The 18,432-nt window shown below is 51.8% G+C and overlaps 1 protein-coding gene across 3 annotated transcripts in view; it reads left to right on the top strand.

Moving 5' to 3' along the window:
* The window catches only part of PPP1R7 (protein phosphatase 1 regulatory subunit 7), an 18,006-nt gene extending 603 nt beyond the window's left edge, over nt 1-17,403 (top strand). Inside the window, exons 2-11 of one of the 3 annotated variants that reach the window (XM_019629560.1) lie at nt 2,402-2,463; nt 2,853-2,981; nt 6,599-6,654; nt 7,490-7,555; nt 8,109-8,239; nt 8,599-8,761; nt 10,385-10,501; nt 11,453-11,557; nt 12,551-12,637; nt 16,102-17,403. In XM_019629560.1, the coding sequence (XP_019485105.1) occupies nt 2,454-2,463; nt 2,853-2,981; nt 6,599-6,654; nt 7,490-7,555; nt 8,109-8,239; nt 8,599-8,761; nt 10,385-10,501; nt 11,453-11,557; nt 12,551-12,637; nt 16,102-16,278 (1,041 nt within the window). In that variant the 5' untranslated portion in view covers nt 2,402-2,453 and the 3' untranslated portion in view covers nt 16,279-17,403. The remainder of the gene's footprint in view (nt 1-2,401; nt 2,464-2,852; nt 2,982-6,598; nt 6,655-7,489; nt 7,556-8,108; nt 8,240-8,598; nt 8,762-10,384; nt 10,502-11,452; nt 11,558-12,550; nt 12,638-16,101) is intronic. The other 2 variants (XM_019629545.1, XM_019629551.1) reach the window with 2 other exon arrangements.
* Nucleotides 17,404-18,432: the final 1,029 nt, after the last annotated feature.

Raw genomic sequence — 18,432 nt, forward strand, 5'->3', positions numbered from 1 at the left:
CCGGCCGGCCGGGCGGGGACTGACGGCGCCGTAGTCCCGCCGCGCGGGCGTTCACCTGCTGGTTGGATTCTCGCTCTGAACCTCTGAACCTGACCCTCGGGGTCGGTCCCCGAACGACTAACAAGGAAACTAGGGCGCGGGGGCGCCGTGGGACCTGCCCGAGCTGGCTCATTAGTGAGCGTGGCGGCAGCGGAGAAGGGTCCTCTCGAAAGCGAAAGGGTTGTGGACAAGGGGCGACAGGGAGTCGAGAGATTGTTATAGAACAGCAGGTGCCTGTTCGCTAAGTTATCCCAGTTAGGAAAGGGCTAAATTCCACTCTTTCACTTTGTTGAAAAAAATTGTATGCATGTATGTGCATACAATTAAATACACACACACTCATTTGGAGAGTCAGGTATATCTGAATAGTGATATGCTCTCGGCTCCGCTGGTTTCGTGGGGGACACAGAGCTGCAGAAGAGCAAACACTAGGTGGGAAGGAAGCAGAAAGGGGGAGCGGTAAAGGAAGAGCTGGCATACGTGGAAGTGAAGGCTGCACAAAAAGCCAGCTCCAAGTTGAACCTTAAAGGTTCGGCCAGGTTGGGGGTGGGGGAAAAATCAAAGGTCATTTCAGGGGAAGGAAACCACAGGGTCACAAAGGGCTGTGACAGACCGGGACCTGTTCCGAGGAGAGTTTGACCAACGTGACAGTCATTTTGGATGAGGGTGGAGAGTGCCAGTGAAGCTGGCAAGAGGAGGTGGGAGGAAGCATTTGAAAAGTCTTGGACTTTGAAACCCTTGGATCTTTTAAGCAACCAAGTGCCTCTTTCTATCCCCCTTTTCTCTTCCTCACCCCCCAACCACTTCCATGCCTTAGTAAATGGCAAACACAAAACCCAGGCATTTCTCTCTCTGGATCCCCCCATCCATTAATCATCAAGCTCTGATGCCTCCACTTCCTTAAAATCTCCACATTTCCAAACCTCTTCCATTCCCACTGCCAATACTTGAGCCAGCCCATTGGCCCCAGCGCCTCATATGGTGATCCTCTGTCACATGCCGCAGACTCTGCAACCCTCAGGATAGAGTCCCAGGTTTCATGTTGGCTGCCCTTCATTAGCTAAGCCCCTCCTGCCCTGGGCTGAACCACGTCCATAACCCAGTAGAACTTTCTCTTAGCCTTGACCACAGAGTGCCTGGTAAGGCAGGGCAGGTTTTTGTTGCTATCTAAAAGTAGAGCGTAAAGCAAAGAAGCAGTTACCTTAGGGCACAACTTGCTGACATATGCACAAAATCGAGATAAAGCTTAGATGCTCACAGATACAGTTCAGAGGCACCCTGGGAGGAGCCTAGCGGTGCCACTCACTGGGGTGTGTGCTGCCTCTGTTAAGGCTCCCTGCAAAACAAAACAATGCCATTTTCACTTTTCGTGTTTTTTTGTAAAAGCTAAAATCCTCTTCAGATTCTTTCATTAGCGAAAACGGTAGTAATGTAAGTCTTAAAAATGAAGTGGTGTGAAGTGAACTTTTGAAAAGTAGGGGTTCCTGTAACTAATGAATTAACTGTATACCGCTTTTACTTACTAAAAGCTAACTGCTTTTGTGCCATATCTAATTTAGTCCTGACAGCAGCTCTGAGATATAGTTACTATACCAGCCCCCTTCTGCAGATTTGGAGCCTGGGGCTTGGAAAAGGAGGTAACCGCCAAGGCTGTGTTTCTAGGGGCAAGATGCAAAATCAGGAAGAGCCATTGGCATTCCAGAAATTTTTGGAGTCGCAGATCAGATTTGGGTTTTAGAATCAGATCAGACTCTGGCAATGGAGAATAGATTAGCCAGGGCCAGACAAGCCCCAGAGAGACCAGTTAGGAGGCCCAGCAGAAGCCCAGGGCACAGGTGAGGAGTAGCTGAACCAAGGCAGTTGCTGGGGGCAGGGAAGAAGGAATGGATTTGGAGGTTGAGGAGGTGGATTTCATAAGGACATGTTTTGTCCAGCAGTCCTTTCCTGGGTGCTTCCTTACTAGGCCCAGTGGGGGTAGAAATTGGAACTAGAACTTGTTCCTCTCAAAGAGCACACCCCTGTGTAGGTAAGCTCTAGTCAGGAGTCAAGGAAGCTGTTAGTGCCTGAGGGCTTCCAGACAGACTTCCAAAAGAGGTCATGAAAAAAGTTAGGAGAAAGGAAAATTACCTGACAATTTTGCCAATGAATTTTTATCAGTCTGCCACATTTTATCATTGCCTTATTTATTAATTCAAACAAAATTATTTACCAGCCTTTCAGAGCTTTGAGCTGGCATCACTAAGTCCTGATGTCAGCATGGAGACCTTCTCGTGGGGCGTTTAGCACTATTGGCTGTCTCTCCTTTCTCGTTAGAGCTCTCCCCACCCACAGTCTGATTTGAGTTAGTCTTAATTTCTTTCAGAACGTGGGCCTGTGAACTGGGCTGGTTTTCTTGGCCAAATGGATAGTGGAGCATGGATGAAGGTATGTGGCGGGAGGGTCACGATGGTCCCCTCTACGTGATACGCAGGCTTTTCTACATGTCAGCATTAGTATGTTTAATGACAACACCCCAGGGCTTTCAGAACACCTGGCGACTCTTCACAAGGCCCTTGAGGGCAGGAATAGTATGATTCTCACCTCCTGGTATGTGCCTCCCTGCTCCGCCCCACCCCAGCCCGCCCCCAGCCCACCTGCCACTACACCTCGGCCAGTGCCTGGGACCTGGAAGACACACAGATACTCATTGAGCTGAACTCAGTGCATTTTTGAGGGAAGTGTTTGTGACTTACAGCTGGATGTCAGTCTGTTACATGTTCTGCAAAGAGTCATGTGAAGCAGATGGGAATTCTTACTGATCTGTGTGGGTTCAGTTGACAGGCGGGTCGAGTCTGAAGACTCCGGCGATGAAGAAGGGAGGAAGCAGAGCAGCGGCGTCGTGGCAGACCTCAGCGAGCACAGCCTAAAGGACGGAGCGGAGCATGGGGAGGAGGACCCACAAGGTACCAGCCCAGTTACGAACCTGGAGCTCGCTGAATGGGGTGGTGAGGGCAGTGTGGCACCGATTGCCCAGGTGGCGGCCTGTGTCGGTCCTGGGGAGCTCCCTGGGCTCCGGGGCTTTGTCTGCTGCCACCGCGTCCAGGCTTTCTGCAGGCTGGGGCTGGTGGACCTGAGCCTTAGCACTCCCTCAGCCAGTGGGCATAATGGCACTTGCAGGCAGGATGTGGTTTTGTTCTAATTTGTACTGATAATAGTGGTACTAGTGTGTCGCCTGGGACAGAACCCAGAAATTGATGTATTAACCATATGCTCAGAAAGTGAGATTTGAAATAAACATTATGGCTAACCACTCTGCTTTTATCTCCTACCGTGGGAACAGCCTGCTTTCAGAACAGCACTTTCAGTGTCTTAGAGAAGTCAGCTCTGAGCCCTTCTTCACCATTTCATAGGCCTGAGAATGGACTTCTTAATCGCTAGATGGTAGGGAAGTCATTTTGTGTAGAAAATGTCCCAATGGCCTCTTTTAGTGAACAACAACAAAAGGAATTTAGAGAAAAGTAAGTCCTCAGCCCGTATTGGTAGTTTTTCACACTCCCTAACCATGATCTAAACCTGTTTGTTTGCTTAGAAAATCAACTTATATTGAAAACAATGAGAGTAGAAACCAGATGAACAGACAGAAAGATGTCCAGGTATATTATTAGGTGAAAAAAGCAAATTTCCAAACAGTATGCATGCTAAAATCTTATTTTTATTTAAAGCATATTAATAATATGTGGTTTTACCTACTTAAGAGAAAAATACATCAAACTGTTGTTGAGGGTATCTGAACAGCAAGTTGATAAGGGTCTGTACCTTCTGCATTTCCTAGATTTATATGCGATATATGGATCTTTAAGGTAGTAATCATACATTACCATTCTAATAATAACAAATTTATAAAAAAAATAATTTTTAAAATAACATTGTGCTCTCTGTGCCAGCGAAGATGATTGGTAACTATGGAAACTTAATTTTAAGGCAAAGGAGATTACCACAAAAGCACCCATCACATTTTGGAACTTGAGAGTCGATATTCCGGAGGTGATGTGGGCGGGATAAGTACAAGGAGTGAAAGATGGAAGCTTTCATTACTGTCTAACTTAGTCCCAGGGAGCCAGGAGGGTGGGAGCGTCACCTGTCCTAACCCCTGGTGCGTGTGGAGGGACTGGAGAGATGCCGGAGCCCTGTGCTGGGCTTCTCCCACCTGACTCCTGAGCACAGGCTGGCTGCGCCTCACCCAGAGGTGCACGGCTACACAGTAGAACAGCTGCACTAGAACCCGGCTTATCCAACTCCAGACTCCTAGCTGATTAGGACTTGCCTGGGAATATACATTCTTGAAAGTCCTTAAAAAGACAGGATTGGCTCCTACATGTATTTATTTAAGCCTTAAATTTAAGTAAAACAAATTCAAACATGTCAACTGACCTTTCGTTTATTTTCCCTAACATCAAAAAAATATGATCAATACATAATACATTTAGGAAAGTGTTCTAGGTTGGTAACTTTGTTTCAAAGTTAAGCTTCTCGAAGTAGGGGTGGGGGGCCCTGTCCTGTGCTGGATGTATTACAGACATGTGACCACGTGTCCTGAAGAGCCTGGGACAGCCCGTTTCCATCTGCTGGCCCAGTGTGATTGTCTGTAGTGCCCCTTTTTACCCTCCAAGTGTGTTGGTTTGGACACTAAGTGACCTGGGCGCCCTGCCTTCATTGTAGCGCCTCTGTCATTGCAGCTTCCTGTGTTCATGATGTTGAATTTATGCTGTCTTTCGGGGAGGGGGCAGATAATTTGGGTATACCTCTGGGTTTTGCCCAGCTCCTTTTATTTAATTCTTAGGTTGGTTGATATCCTATAAAGTTATGGATAAACTATACAGTAAATGACATTGTTTTTTAAATAGCCACTGTTAATTGTTTTGGAAAAGGAATAATGAAAACATTATGGAGTGAATTCAGTCAGTGTGGGGCCACGACTTCCTGATTAAGCTGGTCCTGTGTCCAGTGTGCCCCTCTGAGGACTCCAGTCCAGGGCCAGTGCACAGGCCGCTAGCCCTTGGGAGGCTGGGTACAAGCCCACTACACTGCAGGCACACACGGTTTTGCCGTAGGGAAGAGACAGCAGCAGGGGCCAGCAAAATGATAACAGCCTCTTTAATGAGATAGAGGAGAGGCAGCAGACCTGCGCGCTGGGAGAAGCACTGCGAGACAGGTGGCCCGGCTTCAACCAAAACTCGCAAGAGCAAACAGGGCCTTTAAAGAAATACCATCCAGCCATCAAAGACAGCCTGATTCAGAGCCTAATTCAAGCAGACTGAGAGAATAAATCATAAGGCAGTTGGTGAAATCAAGGAGTCACAGTCGGCCGACCGAGTGGCGCATTGGTTAAGCATTGGCTTGGGACGCCAGCTCTGAGCAGCAGGACCCCGGTTCGGATCCCACATGAGGGCCAGTGACGCTGCGCCCTCTGCAGCTAAGATGGTGAACAGCAGCTCGACCTGGAGCTGGGCTGCCATGAATCGCTGGCAGCGTTATAGGCTCCAGTCCCTGCTGCAGTGGGCTGTCCACTGCCGTGAGCTACTGTGAATGCCTGGCAGCCAGCGTGAGCAACTGGTGTGAGCTGCCGTGAGCAGCCGTCCAGTGGCCGGGAAGTAACTGCCTCACCCGTGAAGAGGGCAATGATAATACCAACATGGGCCAGTGAAGCGACGTCCTCCACAACTAGACTGAAGAACAAAAGAACAACAACTTATCTGTTCCCGTTCCCCAATTCCCCAATAAAATCTTAAAAAAAAAAAAAAGGCATCACAGTCACTCTTAAAGAGTTTAATTGTTTTAGACACAAACACTTCGGTAGTTCAGAAGAAATGACCAAGGGGGGCTGCTGATTGGAGGCTGTTCAGTCCACAACGAGAGAGGGCTGGCGGCTTTCCTCCGGCACTCGATATACCGGGAGTGAGGCTGGTCCCCGGGCCAGAGGAGCCTTGCTGGGATCAGCTCCCCGGCCTCCCAGCTGAGAAGCATATTTAAGTTATTCAGCAGGCCACGATCCTCTGCTGGGCCACTTTCCAAAGCAATAAAAGGCACCTCCTACAGCATCTGATGTGCCCAGTGTGATCTATAGTCAAATGGCCTGATTTATTGCCACAAACTGGGAGGGCGGGCTGCTGCCAGTTACGCAGTCCTGGGCATCACCAGAAGCTGGGGGCTGCCTCCCCACTCCTGTCTGCCATCAGCCTCAGACGTTTCCTTTCTCGGGACACCAGCAGTGCACATGGACGTGTGGAGACCTTTGCCGGTAGCTGAATTCAGGAAACTCAGAATGCCTGAAAAAGGAGCATTGTTGGACAGGGTGTTCAGCCCTTCCGTGTCCTCTGGGTCCTCCATGTGACCTGGCAGTTTCTCTACGTTCAAGTCAGCTCTCTGAGCTGGGCAGCCTGAGTGCCAGCTCTCACCCATGCCAGGGCCACTGCCTCCTGGAATCAGGGGGCTCTGATTGGAGTGTCTTTCTCTCTCTCTCTCTCTCTCTCTCTCTCTCTCTCTCCCTCCCTCCCTCCCTCCCTCCCTCTCATGTTTTTAGAAGGACAAGAGCTGCCTGTGGACATGGAAACCATTAACCTGGACAGAGATGCAGAGGTAATGCCGCCTGCCCGACCCAGCCTCAGGGCGTAGTGGTGGGCCACTCTGACTGGCACGTTATCTTTTATGATGGTGCCAGATTAGTAAGTGATCTCCCAGAAGAGGTTGTCTAAGCCTCCCTTGGTTGGGTTCAATTCCTTATGTTCTTAGTGTTTTTGATACTGGTGACAAATCCCATTTCTGTTTAACCATGGTAGCAAATGAAACACCTGTGACTCATAAGCTCTATGGGTCAGATGATTTTGTTGTAAATGGTGGGGTCCTAACAGCCCCATCTGTGGGTCAGCCGAGTGGCTCGGTTGGTTAAGAGCTCGCGCAAGAGTTTGAGCTCTGAGCAACAGCAGTTCGAGTCCAGCCCAAGCTGAGTTGCCGCTGAGCTGCTAACAGGTGGCAGGATGGCTCAGCTAAAAAAAAAAAGAAACAGCCCCATATGAAAAGCACCATGAAATTACCCACAATTCAGGGCATGAGAAAGGCTGCCAGTAAGGGCAGACGCATCTGTTGCATAATAGCCAACTCTGGGGCCACCTGTGGTGATATGGTCAGGTGTGCCTCCTCCAAGCTTATGTTTTGTGCTCTAGGGAGCCAGGGGGTGAGAGAAAGGCTGTACATGCCACTAGTTTAGAGGGTCTGTTTACATAAAACTACGATAGATAAATCGTAGCTAAACCAACGAGCATCTTGAAGCTCACCTCCGTGCCACTGTCACCTGTCTGCTGCAGCTCACAGGTTCCTCCCCCCACCCCCGCCCCGGGCAGCCGCCTTTAGCTCCCTCGCTGGCACCCGGGTCTCCAGGCCCTGCTCCCACTGAGCTGGATTTCATCTGTTTCAGGATGTGGACCTGAATCACTACCGCATTGGGAAAATTGAAGGATTTGAGGTTCTGAAGAAAGTGAAGGTGAGAAGAGCTCTGTCCCTTCACGTGCGGTGACGTTGTAACACCCCAGAGTCCGTCCCACGCGCAGGATGTAGGTAAATGCACACCTGAGAATCCGTTCTGTCAGGGACAGTCCTGCAGATGGTGCCGCCGTCCTCCGGAACCACCTCAAGCAACTTTGATTGGCAGGTTGATAGAGCAGTCCAGGTGGAGGGCGCTGGCCCTGAGCGCGGCTCAGACCTGCCGCGGCTCACTGTGCCCGGTGCCCAGCCTGCCTGCAGTTACACACGCACCAGCCTGGGCGGTCCTTAACTCACTGAGCTCAACTTGTTCTTCACGATCGAGCCGCTAAGGGCTCGCTCTGCCAGGAGACAGCACACACCCCAAACCTGAGCAAGGCCTCCCTCACGGGCAGGTGTGCTCGGTGCACAGCCTGCTGCCAGCCTCCCTGTGGGGTCTGCCATCCTCGCCAAGGTCAGCCCCTCTCTAGAAAACAACAGGAGAATGACAAGCACGTCCTCCCCGAAGGCTTTCCCGTGGCCTCCCCAGTCACTGTCCCCTTTCCATCCCGCAGACTCTGTGCCTCCGTCAGAATCTGATTAAATGTATTGAGAACCTGGAAGAGTTGCACAGCCTCCGAGAGCTGGATCTCTATGACAACCAGATCAAGAAGATTGAGAATCTGGACACACTGACAGAACTGGAGTGAGTGCTGAGACTCGGGACTCAACGGCAGGCCTGCCCGGTGTCCCCAGAACCAACCCATGCCCCGGCTCGGCCCTCAGGAGGCCACCTCTGCCATACGGTCTTGGGGGAACCTGGCTCCGGAGGTGGCCTCGGCTTGCCCGCAGTCTCAGCCTGCAGATTAAAGCTTTGCTTGGAGGCACCTGACGGGGGCAGGGATGACATGGCGTCTGCCATGCGTGCAGTGCCGGGAACCCGGTGTTGGGGGCCCTGTAGGCTGTGCCCGCTCTCCCTGGGCAGCCGCATGAGCCTGCCGCCTCTAAGTTAGTTATAGCTCTGCGGCCTGTGCTCGTTAAAAATAAATGTTTTGCTTGTTCCAGGATTCTAGACATTTCTTTTAATCTACTGAGAAACATTGAAGGGATTGACAAGTTGACACGACTAAAAAAACTCTTCTTGGTCAACAATAAAATCAGTAAAATCGAGAATGTAAACAACTTACATCAGCTGCAGTTGCTGGAGCTGGGGTCCAATCGCATCCGGGTAGGTGCGGGCGTGGCCAGCGCAGCCTCTGCAGAGGCAGCAGTGCAGCCAGATGGAGGTGGGGCAGGCGGTGGGGCAGGGGGCGGTGAGCTCTGGTTTTCACGTGGTTGACTTTTCTTCAGGAACAGGGAAGTTAGTATTTTTTAAGAAAAATGCTAGCCAGAGGTCTGTATTAATGAGAATGTGCACCCAAGTGGGGTGGCCTGGCCTGTCTGCATGTAGGCGTCACTTGCTCACCATCGAGTTGGGACCTAAACTCTTAGAAACCATCCCAGTACGTTTGCCCGCGGTGACTGATCCAAACATGTGGTTTTTTAATATGCTGACCATTGTTTCAGGTGAGCCTTAGAGGCGAGCGTGTCCCGAGCAGAGTGTGGCTTCCACGGCCCGACCTCCACACCAGGGGCCGCAGGACGCTTGGGGGGCAGCATTAGCTCCTGCCTTTACCAAAAGCACTGGGCAGAGTAGAAACAAGAGACTGGGAATGTGGCCTGGTGCCACAGGGACGAGCCCTGGGAAGGGGTGGCAGAAGGACTGCGTCAGGGTGGGCTGCCAGCAAAGAAGAGGGCAGCTCAGGACAGGGAGGAGGACACGTGCCAGCCAGCGGCCAGTAGCACTGGTGTCCAGCGACATCCCAGTGAGGCTGGGACGCTGCGCCTGTGCTCCCACGCCCTGTGGACTGGCCAAGCACTTGCCCCTCCATCCATGACGGAAGGACCCCTCCATTCGGCTTGACGAAGTTTACAGCACACTGCAGTCAGTCGGTCTCTGCGCTTGAGAGCTGAGCAGAATACAGCCCGAGGAGAGTGGTTCTGACGAGGGCCTCTTGGGACAGTTGTTAGCGGTAATGTGGCCGCAGGTGGCAAAGTAGCACATTTAAAACTAGCGAGCAGCCAGATGTCGGCATTTTATCAGGCACCTCTCTCTGGAGTGTTACTGGATTACTGGAGAAAGTGGCTCGTCACAGGCAGTGGCAGTTAAGGAAGCCCTGCCCTGAGCCTCCACCCTCAGAGACCCTCCCCTGCCCCCCATAGCCCAGCCCTGCTGCGTGAGCATGGCCTACTCTGTTCAGTGTCTGCTGAAAAGTGAACAGTTCGCTTGTTCTGAGAGAGCAGTGAGCTCATCGGAGGGCAGCTGGGACCTAGTCTGTAAACATTCATTAAACTACCTGCTGTGCGCAGATGCAGCAGAGGAGCTCAGGCCACGTAAGGATAAGCCAGGAAGGAGGTTCCGGAAACTGAGGAGGCCAGGCAGAGTCTGGGTCCTGGGCAGGCAGGCAGGTATCTCGCTGCTGCTTGAGACCAGGCTCTTAGGAGCACACTGGAACATAATACTGTGTCAGCTTAGAAGGAGGCAGGATGTGAGAAACCTGGTCTGGGGTGTTCCAAACTGTCCCCAGAATCCAGAGGTTGGAGTGAGCCCAGGAGATGAGGCCTTGGACCTGCCACCTTTTCTCTGTTTTTTTTTCATACTGTACTTCCAAGTATGGTTGGAAAATTCCAGGGTGGAAAAGTAACTTGCCTGACATCCCAGGGCTGAAATCCAGAGAGTGTTATCTCCTTCCTGTTCCCTGGGGGAGCTGGTTGGCCACACAGTGCTAGCTGCTCTCTGTCCTTGTCACAGGCCATTGAGAATATCGACACATTAACCAGTCTGGAGAGTTTGTTTTTGGGGAAAAACAAGATCACTAAACTTCAGAACCTGGACGCCCTTGCCAACCTGACAGTCCTCAGTATGCAGGTACGCTCCACCTGTATCCCTTCCTAACACAGGGCCTGCCCCCGCCAGGGCCTGCCCCCCACACACACACAGCACCTGCCTGTCCCCCTTAGGGCCTGCCCACTCCCCCACCCCCAGGGCCTGCGTGGACCCCTCCCAACCCCCCCCCCAATCAGGGCTGCTAAACAAGTAGTTTCTGTCTCCCACTGTGTCCATGATCCCCAGCAACCAAAACACGTGTTGTACATGTGTGTGCACATGTTGGACGAAGACTTCTTTATGGGTGTCATTCCTTTTCCTAATAGAAGTCCCTGCTGGGTTGTAGGCAAAGGGGCATCTTTAGAAGTTTGAGCTTGTTTCAGGTGCTCCTATGGCATTGGCTCACTAGTGGGCACGATTCCTTCCACATCCATGCCAAGCCCCAACCCCGTGTTTGCAAATCAGTCGGCACCTGAATTTCCTGGCTTCTGTCGGAAGCCAATGAGGGAATCGGACGCAGGAGACAAGATGTGCTGGGGTGTTCTGGGGACGGCCTGGCGGGGCTTTATACTTTAATTTGAGTTACGATATATTATATGCTGAAAGAAATGAGAATTAACTTATTTTAAATATTCAGCGATTTAGACATTTTTGAATTACTGAATTAAATGAGGTAGACTTTAACCCAAGTACATCTAAAAAAAGTGCGTTCTTTGCATAAAAACCTTTAAACCCCCACATGAATCTTAGCCAAGATTTGGATCTTTTTCTCCATACCTAAGTCCCATTTTGGCATTTTTTTTTTTTTTTTTTTAGCTGAGCCATCCTGCTACCTGTTGGCAGCTCAGCGGCTGCTCAGCTCGGGCTGGGCACATTTTAAATGAAATAGATGCCCTGTTAGCAGAATCGTCAAGCTAAGAAACCTTGTTTCCTAGCAGCTGTGTAGTGTCGTGCCCTCTACGTGAATCTGAGCTGTCACTCTCCCTCCTGCAGAGCAACCGGCTAACCAAGATCGAGGGGCTGCAGAGCCTGGTGAACCTGCGGGAGCTGTACCTCAGCCACAACGGCATCGAGGCCATCGAGGGCCTGGAGAACAATGTAAGGCATCCATGTGTCCTTCTGGGCGGCGTGGGCATGGGGCCGCATGGCAGGCTGCCTCCAGGGCTGCTCTGAGGTGGACACACAGTGTCCAGAGGTTCATCATAGAGACCTTCCAATCCTGCAAACAGAGTGACCCCTCCTCACATGGGAAATGCATGAAACAAATGCGGTTGGGCGCAGCTGACCCCGAGCCAGCCCTGAGCTGACCACGACAGCCGGGGCGTCATCTCAGCACAGGGATTCAGAGGGGCCCCTCGCTGGGGCAGCGTTCACAGAATTTTAAAAAACAAGCCCTACCTGCTCCTGTCCATCCCTAAATACAGAGGGCTAGCAGGTGGCGGCAGCTGTGTCTCTCTTGCGCTCCACTGGCCACACACTTCCTGGCCAGCAGGGGCCACGTCCCAGTCGGCAGGAGCCACAGGGACAGCTCATCTCAGCTGTGCAGGATGAGTAGCCTCCACTCTGGGAGCCCCTGCAGGTCGTTTCCCCTTCCACTTGTCACCACCCTGGTGAGGACGGGCCAGCCCACTTCCTCCCTCCCCTGCCCAGCCTGCTCTCACTCAGCACAGGACAGCTTAGGCGTGACAGCACAGGCCCGGCCAGGTTCAGGTGCTCAGCACTCACCATGTCCCTGCCATTCCCCCTGGGCCTCCCTGTGCTTTTCAGCAGGGGTTACGGTGCTGTGCCCAGCGCCACCATCTCACTGGGTCCTGTGGATGGGGACCTGGGAGCCCAGGGCTTGGAATCTGACAAAACCCATTTCAAATCCCAGCGATACAAGATCTCGATGGGGTGGCTGTGAGGGTGCTGTGTTCCGGCCCAGGTGGGCTGCCAGCAGTGTGCAGGGGCCATCGTCCCCGTTGGCTCGCTCCTGTTCTGGGAGAGGGTGGCATGTCTACAGCTCTCAGCTCAGCGCCTGGCACTGTGTGCCTGGTCACGAAATCACAGTTGAGCTGCAGCAATCCAGGAAAATTTTATTTCCTTATTTAGAACAAACTCACAATGTTGGACATTGCATCAAATAGAATCAAAAAGATAGAAAATATCAGCCATCTAACAGAGCTGCAGGAATTCTGGGTAAGTACAGCACCCCCTGGGACGGATGACACTTCGGCTAAACTGGTCCCACTGAATAAAGTGCAGTGAGTGCCACAAGCTCCAGCCCTGCGAGCCTGGAGTACAGTGGGGGGCCCGTGGGGTGGGGGTGGTTGGGCGTGGAGTGGGGGGCCTGCACTGCCGTCATCGCAGATTGGCATGGGCTTCGCCGGGAGCTTGTTAACAGTGCAGGTCTCGGCCCTACCACACCCACTGTGCCCAATACGCAGACTGACTCCAAGCTGGCACTCTGACAAGGTCCTAGGTGATCAGGGCGCTCAGAGTGAGAGCCCGGAAGTGTGTGGGGAGCCTAGAGCTGCCTGTGACTCAGGGCCTCAGCAGCGCAAGGGACACAGGCTGGCTTGCTGCAGTGACCCCCTGGCCTCTGCTGTGTGTGCGGCTCGTGGTTACAGGTGTGGTTTGGGGAGCAGTGTCACGGAGCCAGTCGGAAGACACAGTGTCAAAATGGGTTGCTAAATGATGGCCGAGTTGAGGTCCTCGGTCAGACCCCTGAGGGTGTTCCCTGGGCTCACGGCCTCTGCAGGGTTCAGTGGCTCAGGTCCCTTCCTGTGACACTGAAGTGAGTGCTGTCCTGGGTGCATCCGTTCTGGTCCAAGATATGAGCTGAGTCGAAGGCGTGGTTCCTCCTGGCCTCGCCATGCTGACGTCCTGTGTGCTTTCCCGTCCCCCTCTTCAGAGAGCACCTAAGTCTCCTTAGAACCCAGGTGGCCCCTTAATAACCCTGGGGTTTGGGTGGTGTCTGAGTGTGGCGCCAGAGCAAGTCTGGGAGACCAGAATGTGAGGGGGTGAAGGTGTGCCAGGCTGGGCGGCTGAGTGAGCCACGTGGGCCTTGTGGCTGGTGGCTGCTGGGCTGGGAGCAAAGGGGGTTGGCTCTGGGGAGTCCAGGGAGCCACACTGAGAAACCAGAGAAAGAGGACCTGTGCCACAGCGAGAGGGCACCTGGCAGAAAATATAGGAGACCGCTGACACCGAAGCAGTCCTCTGAAGTGTGAGGTCCCTCTATATGTATGCCCTGTCAAGGGACAGAGTATGGGACACGGGAGCTGAGAGCAGGTAGGGACCAACTGGGCACCCCAGCTACCAGGGAGGCAGGCAGGCTGGCCGGTGACCGCTGGAGGCTGGCTAGCCCTTGGCCCTGTGACCACAGAGAGCCCTGTGTCTTTGACCAGTGGGCAGACAGCAAGAACAGGCAGAGCCCACCTTCGTGGCGTCTGGACTGCTCTCCCGGCTGACCCTGTGCAGCAGGCAGGGGAGGAGTCGGATTCCAGGAGGGGCCTTCAGGGGGAGGTGACCTGTAGGTATGTGGAGAACACGCTTACACAGAAATCCCCGACGAGGGTTGGTATCCTTATATTAAAGAAGGCCCATGCAAACGCCATTTGAAAACCTGGGCAGAGCAGAAACAGGCCAGTCACAGGGGAAGGAAAAACAGTTGCTTATAAATATGTAAAACGTTTTCTATCTCATTAATTTCTTAAAATGCACTAACACAATGAGATACAGCGTTTGGGCTCAGATTAGCAAAGACTTGTGTAGAACACATGGTAACCAGTCTGCAATGCCAATGGCAGACCTGGCTACTGGCAGGAGGACTCTGGTTAGCACACGTTCCCTGTGGGGTGCTCAGAGCCTCAATGTTTTCACACCAAAGAGTCTAACAAAATGGGGGGAAATTCAGACAAAGATTTATGTACAAAAATATATAAATATCAGGGTTTATTTTTTTACAGTGAAAATAGCTTTGTTGTATTTTCTCATGCTACAACTGCTATTGTAAAAATAAAATGATTTGGTTACAGAAAAGACAAATCTATGTCTTTTCCTTGGTTTTCTGGATTTCGAGTCAGTTTAGAAAAGGTTATAAACCCAAAGCTTATAAAAACACCTGACTTTCTTCTAACACTTTGTTGTTGTTTTTTAATAAGTATATTTCTCCAACTTAGGGAATAATGAATAAGTTATGATGTGCCCATGTGAGGAAATATTATGCCACCATAAGATGAGGCCTTCAAATAATGTTTATAAAGGAAATTTAATTACAGAAAATGCTCACAATTAGTGCTGATGAGAAAAGGAAGGTGCAGGGTATTGGAGTGAGACCCAGTTGTCCGTGGACTCAGACATGCAGAAGAAAAGTCTAGAAGGAAAGATGCAGAAACAAGAAGCCATTATCTCTGGATTGTAAATATGTAGTTGGTTTTCTTTTTATACTCTTTGGTTCTTCTAAGTTTTCTGTAATGAGCATGTATTTCTTTTATAATTTAAAAAGAGTTTAGAAAAGTATATTCTAAAAGAATAGGAAAAACTTACATGTAACATTGACTCTGTTGAAGTATATATGTTTGAAAAAAAGGCTGCATAAAAAACTAACAAAATCAGCCACGTGAGGTATTTACACCACAGGCATTGGCAGACGTTGCAAATCCAGGCTTTTTAGTTTTTCTGGGAGCCAGTTGCTAAACGTTTACCAGCACACCACTGCCTTGAGCCGTGGTGACTTGCTCCACGTGTGCCCGTCCTCAGCCCTGTCCCCCTCAGCCTTTATCAGGCAGCTGAGTGCACCTTGCATTCTCAGAGGTAGTTGTGTTGTCTGATTTTACTTGTCCCTCTGCCATATTCTAATAGAAACCAAGGGGCCTTGTCTCTCAGAGCCTCCTGCCCTGCCCCCACCAGAGGGGCCGCGAGCATCCGCTAGACAGGTGTGGACCGAGTGGGCGTTATATGCAGACGCTGTGATGGGCACTGTGAACCTGGAGCCCCTAATGCCCTTATCCTGATGGTGCTTTGTAAAGTGGGAGAACTCTTCTGGCTAAGGCGGGTCCCCTCCAGGCGGCATGTCCCTTCCAAGTGAGCCTTGGCAGTCAGGATGTAAAATCCAACCGGCTCTGAGCTTGCAACTCAGGCCTCTGAGCCCGTCCTCCTGAAGTTTCACATTGTGGGACGTCACGTGGGCAGTGTGGAGTCAGCCGCGGTGGGGCGCATACACCACCGAGCCTGGCAGTGGGCATCCTGGTAGAACAAGGGGGAGCCCAAGGAGGGCAACTCACGGGAGAGTAGCCTCTGCTGCTGCAGGCAGGTTACGTCAGAGCACACAGTCAGGCCTCAGGGACAGTGGCTGAGAACTGGTCTGTAGCAAACGCACGGACCTGGAGGCAGGCGGGAGCTGTGGTCCCTGTTGCTGCGGCTTTTCCCAGCTGATCTTCGTTTGCCTTTTCCCTGGCATGTGAGGTGGCCCAGATTCTGGGCGTGAGCAAGTACTCTCCACTGGGGGCACTGCTGAAAGGTGGCCAGACTTACTACCAAGTGACACTGTCTTCTGACAGTGGCCTCACACCCAGAGGTAGGGGCGGCTGCGGGAGAGTCGGGGCCGTTCTGTTCTGAGGCAGCTTTTCTCGTGTGTGTGTGTGTGTGTGTGTGTCCTCCAGATGAACGACAATCTCCTGGACAGCTGGAGCGACCTGGACGAGCTGAAGGGAGCCAAGAGCCTGGAGACGGTTTACCTGGAGCGCAACCCTCTGCAGAGGGACCCGCAGTACAGGCGGAAGGTCATGCTGGCCCTGCCCTCCGTGCGGCAGATCGATGCCACCTTCGTCAGGTTCTGACCCCGCACTCACCTGGCCCCCTCTGCAAAACAGCTTCCCAGCCATGATTTTTTAGTCCGTCCGTTGCTCCAGAAATCATCACTATATCAAGTCACAAACCCAATGGCAATAAAAAGGCACTGAGTGATAACTGCCGTGCGATGCCCACTCACCGCTGCGACACCATCCTTTACCCGCCACCACATGCCGTCAGTAGCTAATCGTCGCGGCCGCTGCACCACTTGTGCCCCCCGCTGCCGTTTTGGTGTTTCTTTCTTTGTCAGAGGACACCTCCACCTGAGGGTCTAAGCGCCGTCAGACGTCCACGTGCTGCCAGGTGGGCATTCAGGGGCCGTCCAGCAGTCCTCTAGCCTGTCGCCCAGAGCTTTTCAGTCCTCCAGACCAGTCGGTGCAGTTTTTAAAAAACGATATAACCACACAGTGAGTAAAGGATGACTCAGCCTGGGTGACTGCAGTGGCGCATGCAGGTCACTGAGCCCCCAGGCCCTGTGACGTCGGTGGTGCCTTGTGCCGCTGACCACCCCTAAGCCTCCCCCAAGACTACACAGAGCTGACCTGTCAACCGCCTTTAATACCGTCCCTCACCCCCACCTCCCCGTTCTTACCTTACCCCGTCATTGTGCTAGCTTGTCTTTTACCAGATTTACCGCCACAGTCACCGAGGTCTGGATTTAATGTACAAGGAAGGACCTGTCATCCCTCAGGATGTCAGATCTCCCCTGTGCAGAATGAGGGCTTACATGGGGTCACCACAGGTCCCTTGGCACTGTCCAGGATGGGAGCCACTCACTGCCACACGTGCGGCTTCGGTTAAAATTTAAATTAGTTAAAGTGAAAGGGAATATTCAATTTCTTGGTGGCACTCAGTATATTTCAGGTGCTCAGTCGCCACCTCGCGAGGGGCAGCCCGCCTGCACCGTCACAGAAAGCTCCCCCACCAGCACTGCTCCCCACCCTGAGATGTAGCCGGAATCAGGCTGCCCTGGGCCTGGGTGCGTGGGGGGTCGCCGGGCGGCGGGTGTCAACAGCCCAGAAAGCCGTAAGCATGGCAGCGGCTACCCTGAGCTTCACGGTCATGTCCAATTCCCAACTCTAATCTTTGCCAAAATAAATTGTGTGACCTGACTATGAGCAACTACCTATTAAAAAGCAAGTTCTTTGGAAAGGAAAGGTTAGGGCACAGCCCCTTTGGATTGGGACCTGAGAATTCTGCCCTCAGCCACACACCGTTGGTGTCTGGGGATGAGAGAGACATTTTTAGACACAGGCTTTCAGGATATGGGTGCTATGCTGAAACATTTGGTCAGATTTCTACCCAAACAAAAGAATCCAGGGAAAGAGCTTAAGGGGACTGCGATTTAGAAGCAGTAGCAACATGCACCAAAACCAGCAAAACTTTCCTTAAAAGTGTATCTGATGCCCTTATAGAGCCCTTTGCAATGTAAGGACAGAGCTCGTGACAGATGCAAACTGAGGCCACTGTGAATGACCAGTGATCTGAACAGCAAGGTTAGTATTTTCAGTCTGGGAGGCAGGAAAAAGTAAAGCTTGTACAATTCACCTTCGTCTAGAAAAAGGGAGCAATAGAGTTTGTGGGAAAATGCAAGTTTAAAGTTTCCACTAATGGAACAGAAATAAGTTAGGAAACGTCCAACTCACAACTAGGGGAAAACAAACCAGGACCTCCAAGCAAAGGGGACCCGGGACAAGGCTCAAGAACAAGGGCTCAAGGGGGCGCTGTGGGCCGGCGGAGCAGGCTGCTCCGGCGGGAGGGGACAGGGCAGCGCCATGAGTGGAATGGCACTCAGAACGGTGACAAGATGAAATCCAGCTTCTGTTCCTTTGAAAATACATATATATATATATATATATATATATATATATATACACACAAAGCTTGAAAGGAAGGGGAAAGGTATACCAACCCAGCACAATCCCTATCAATATTCCATTTGATTCTCTAAGAAACTCATTAAACTTGAAAATGTATATGGAAGAAAAAAATCCACACTAAACCCTGAAACTTTGAGAAAGTCCAGCCAACTATGGAAAAACATCAAGTCAGATTTCCTGCCAGATTCTGAAAGCTACAGACCCACAGTAACAGCCACATTAGGCCAGTCAGCCGGGCAGACAGGATGGGGGGGTGGGGGC

Source organism: Hipposideros armiger, unplaced genomic scaffold, assembly GCF_001890085.2.
Source record: "Hipposideros armiger isolate ML-2016 unplaced genomic scaffold, ASM189008v1 scaffold_17, whole genome shotgun sequence".
NCBI classification, from domain to species: Eukaryota; Metazoa; Chordata; class Mammalia; order Chiroptera; family Hipposideridae; genus Hipposideros; species Hipposideros armiger.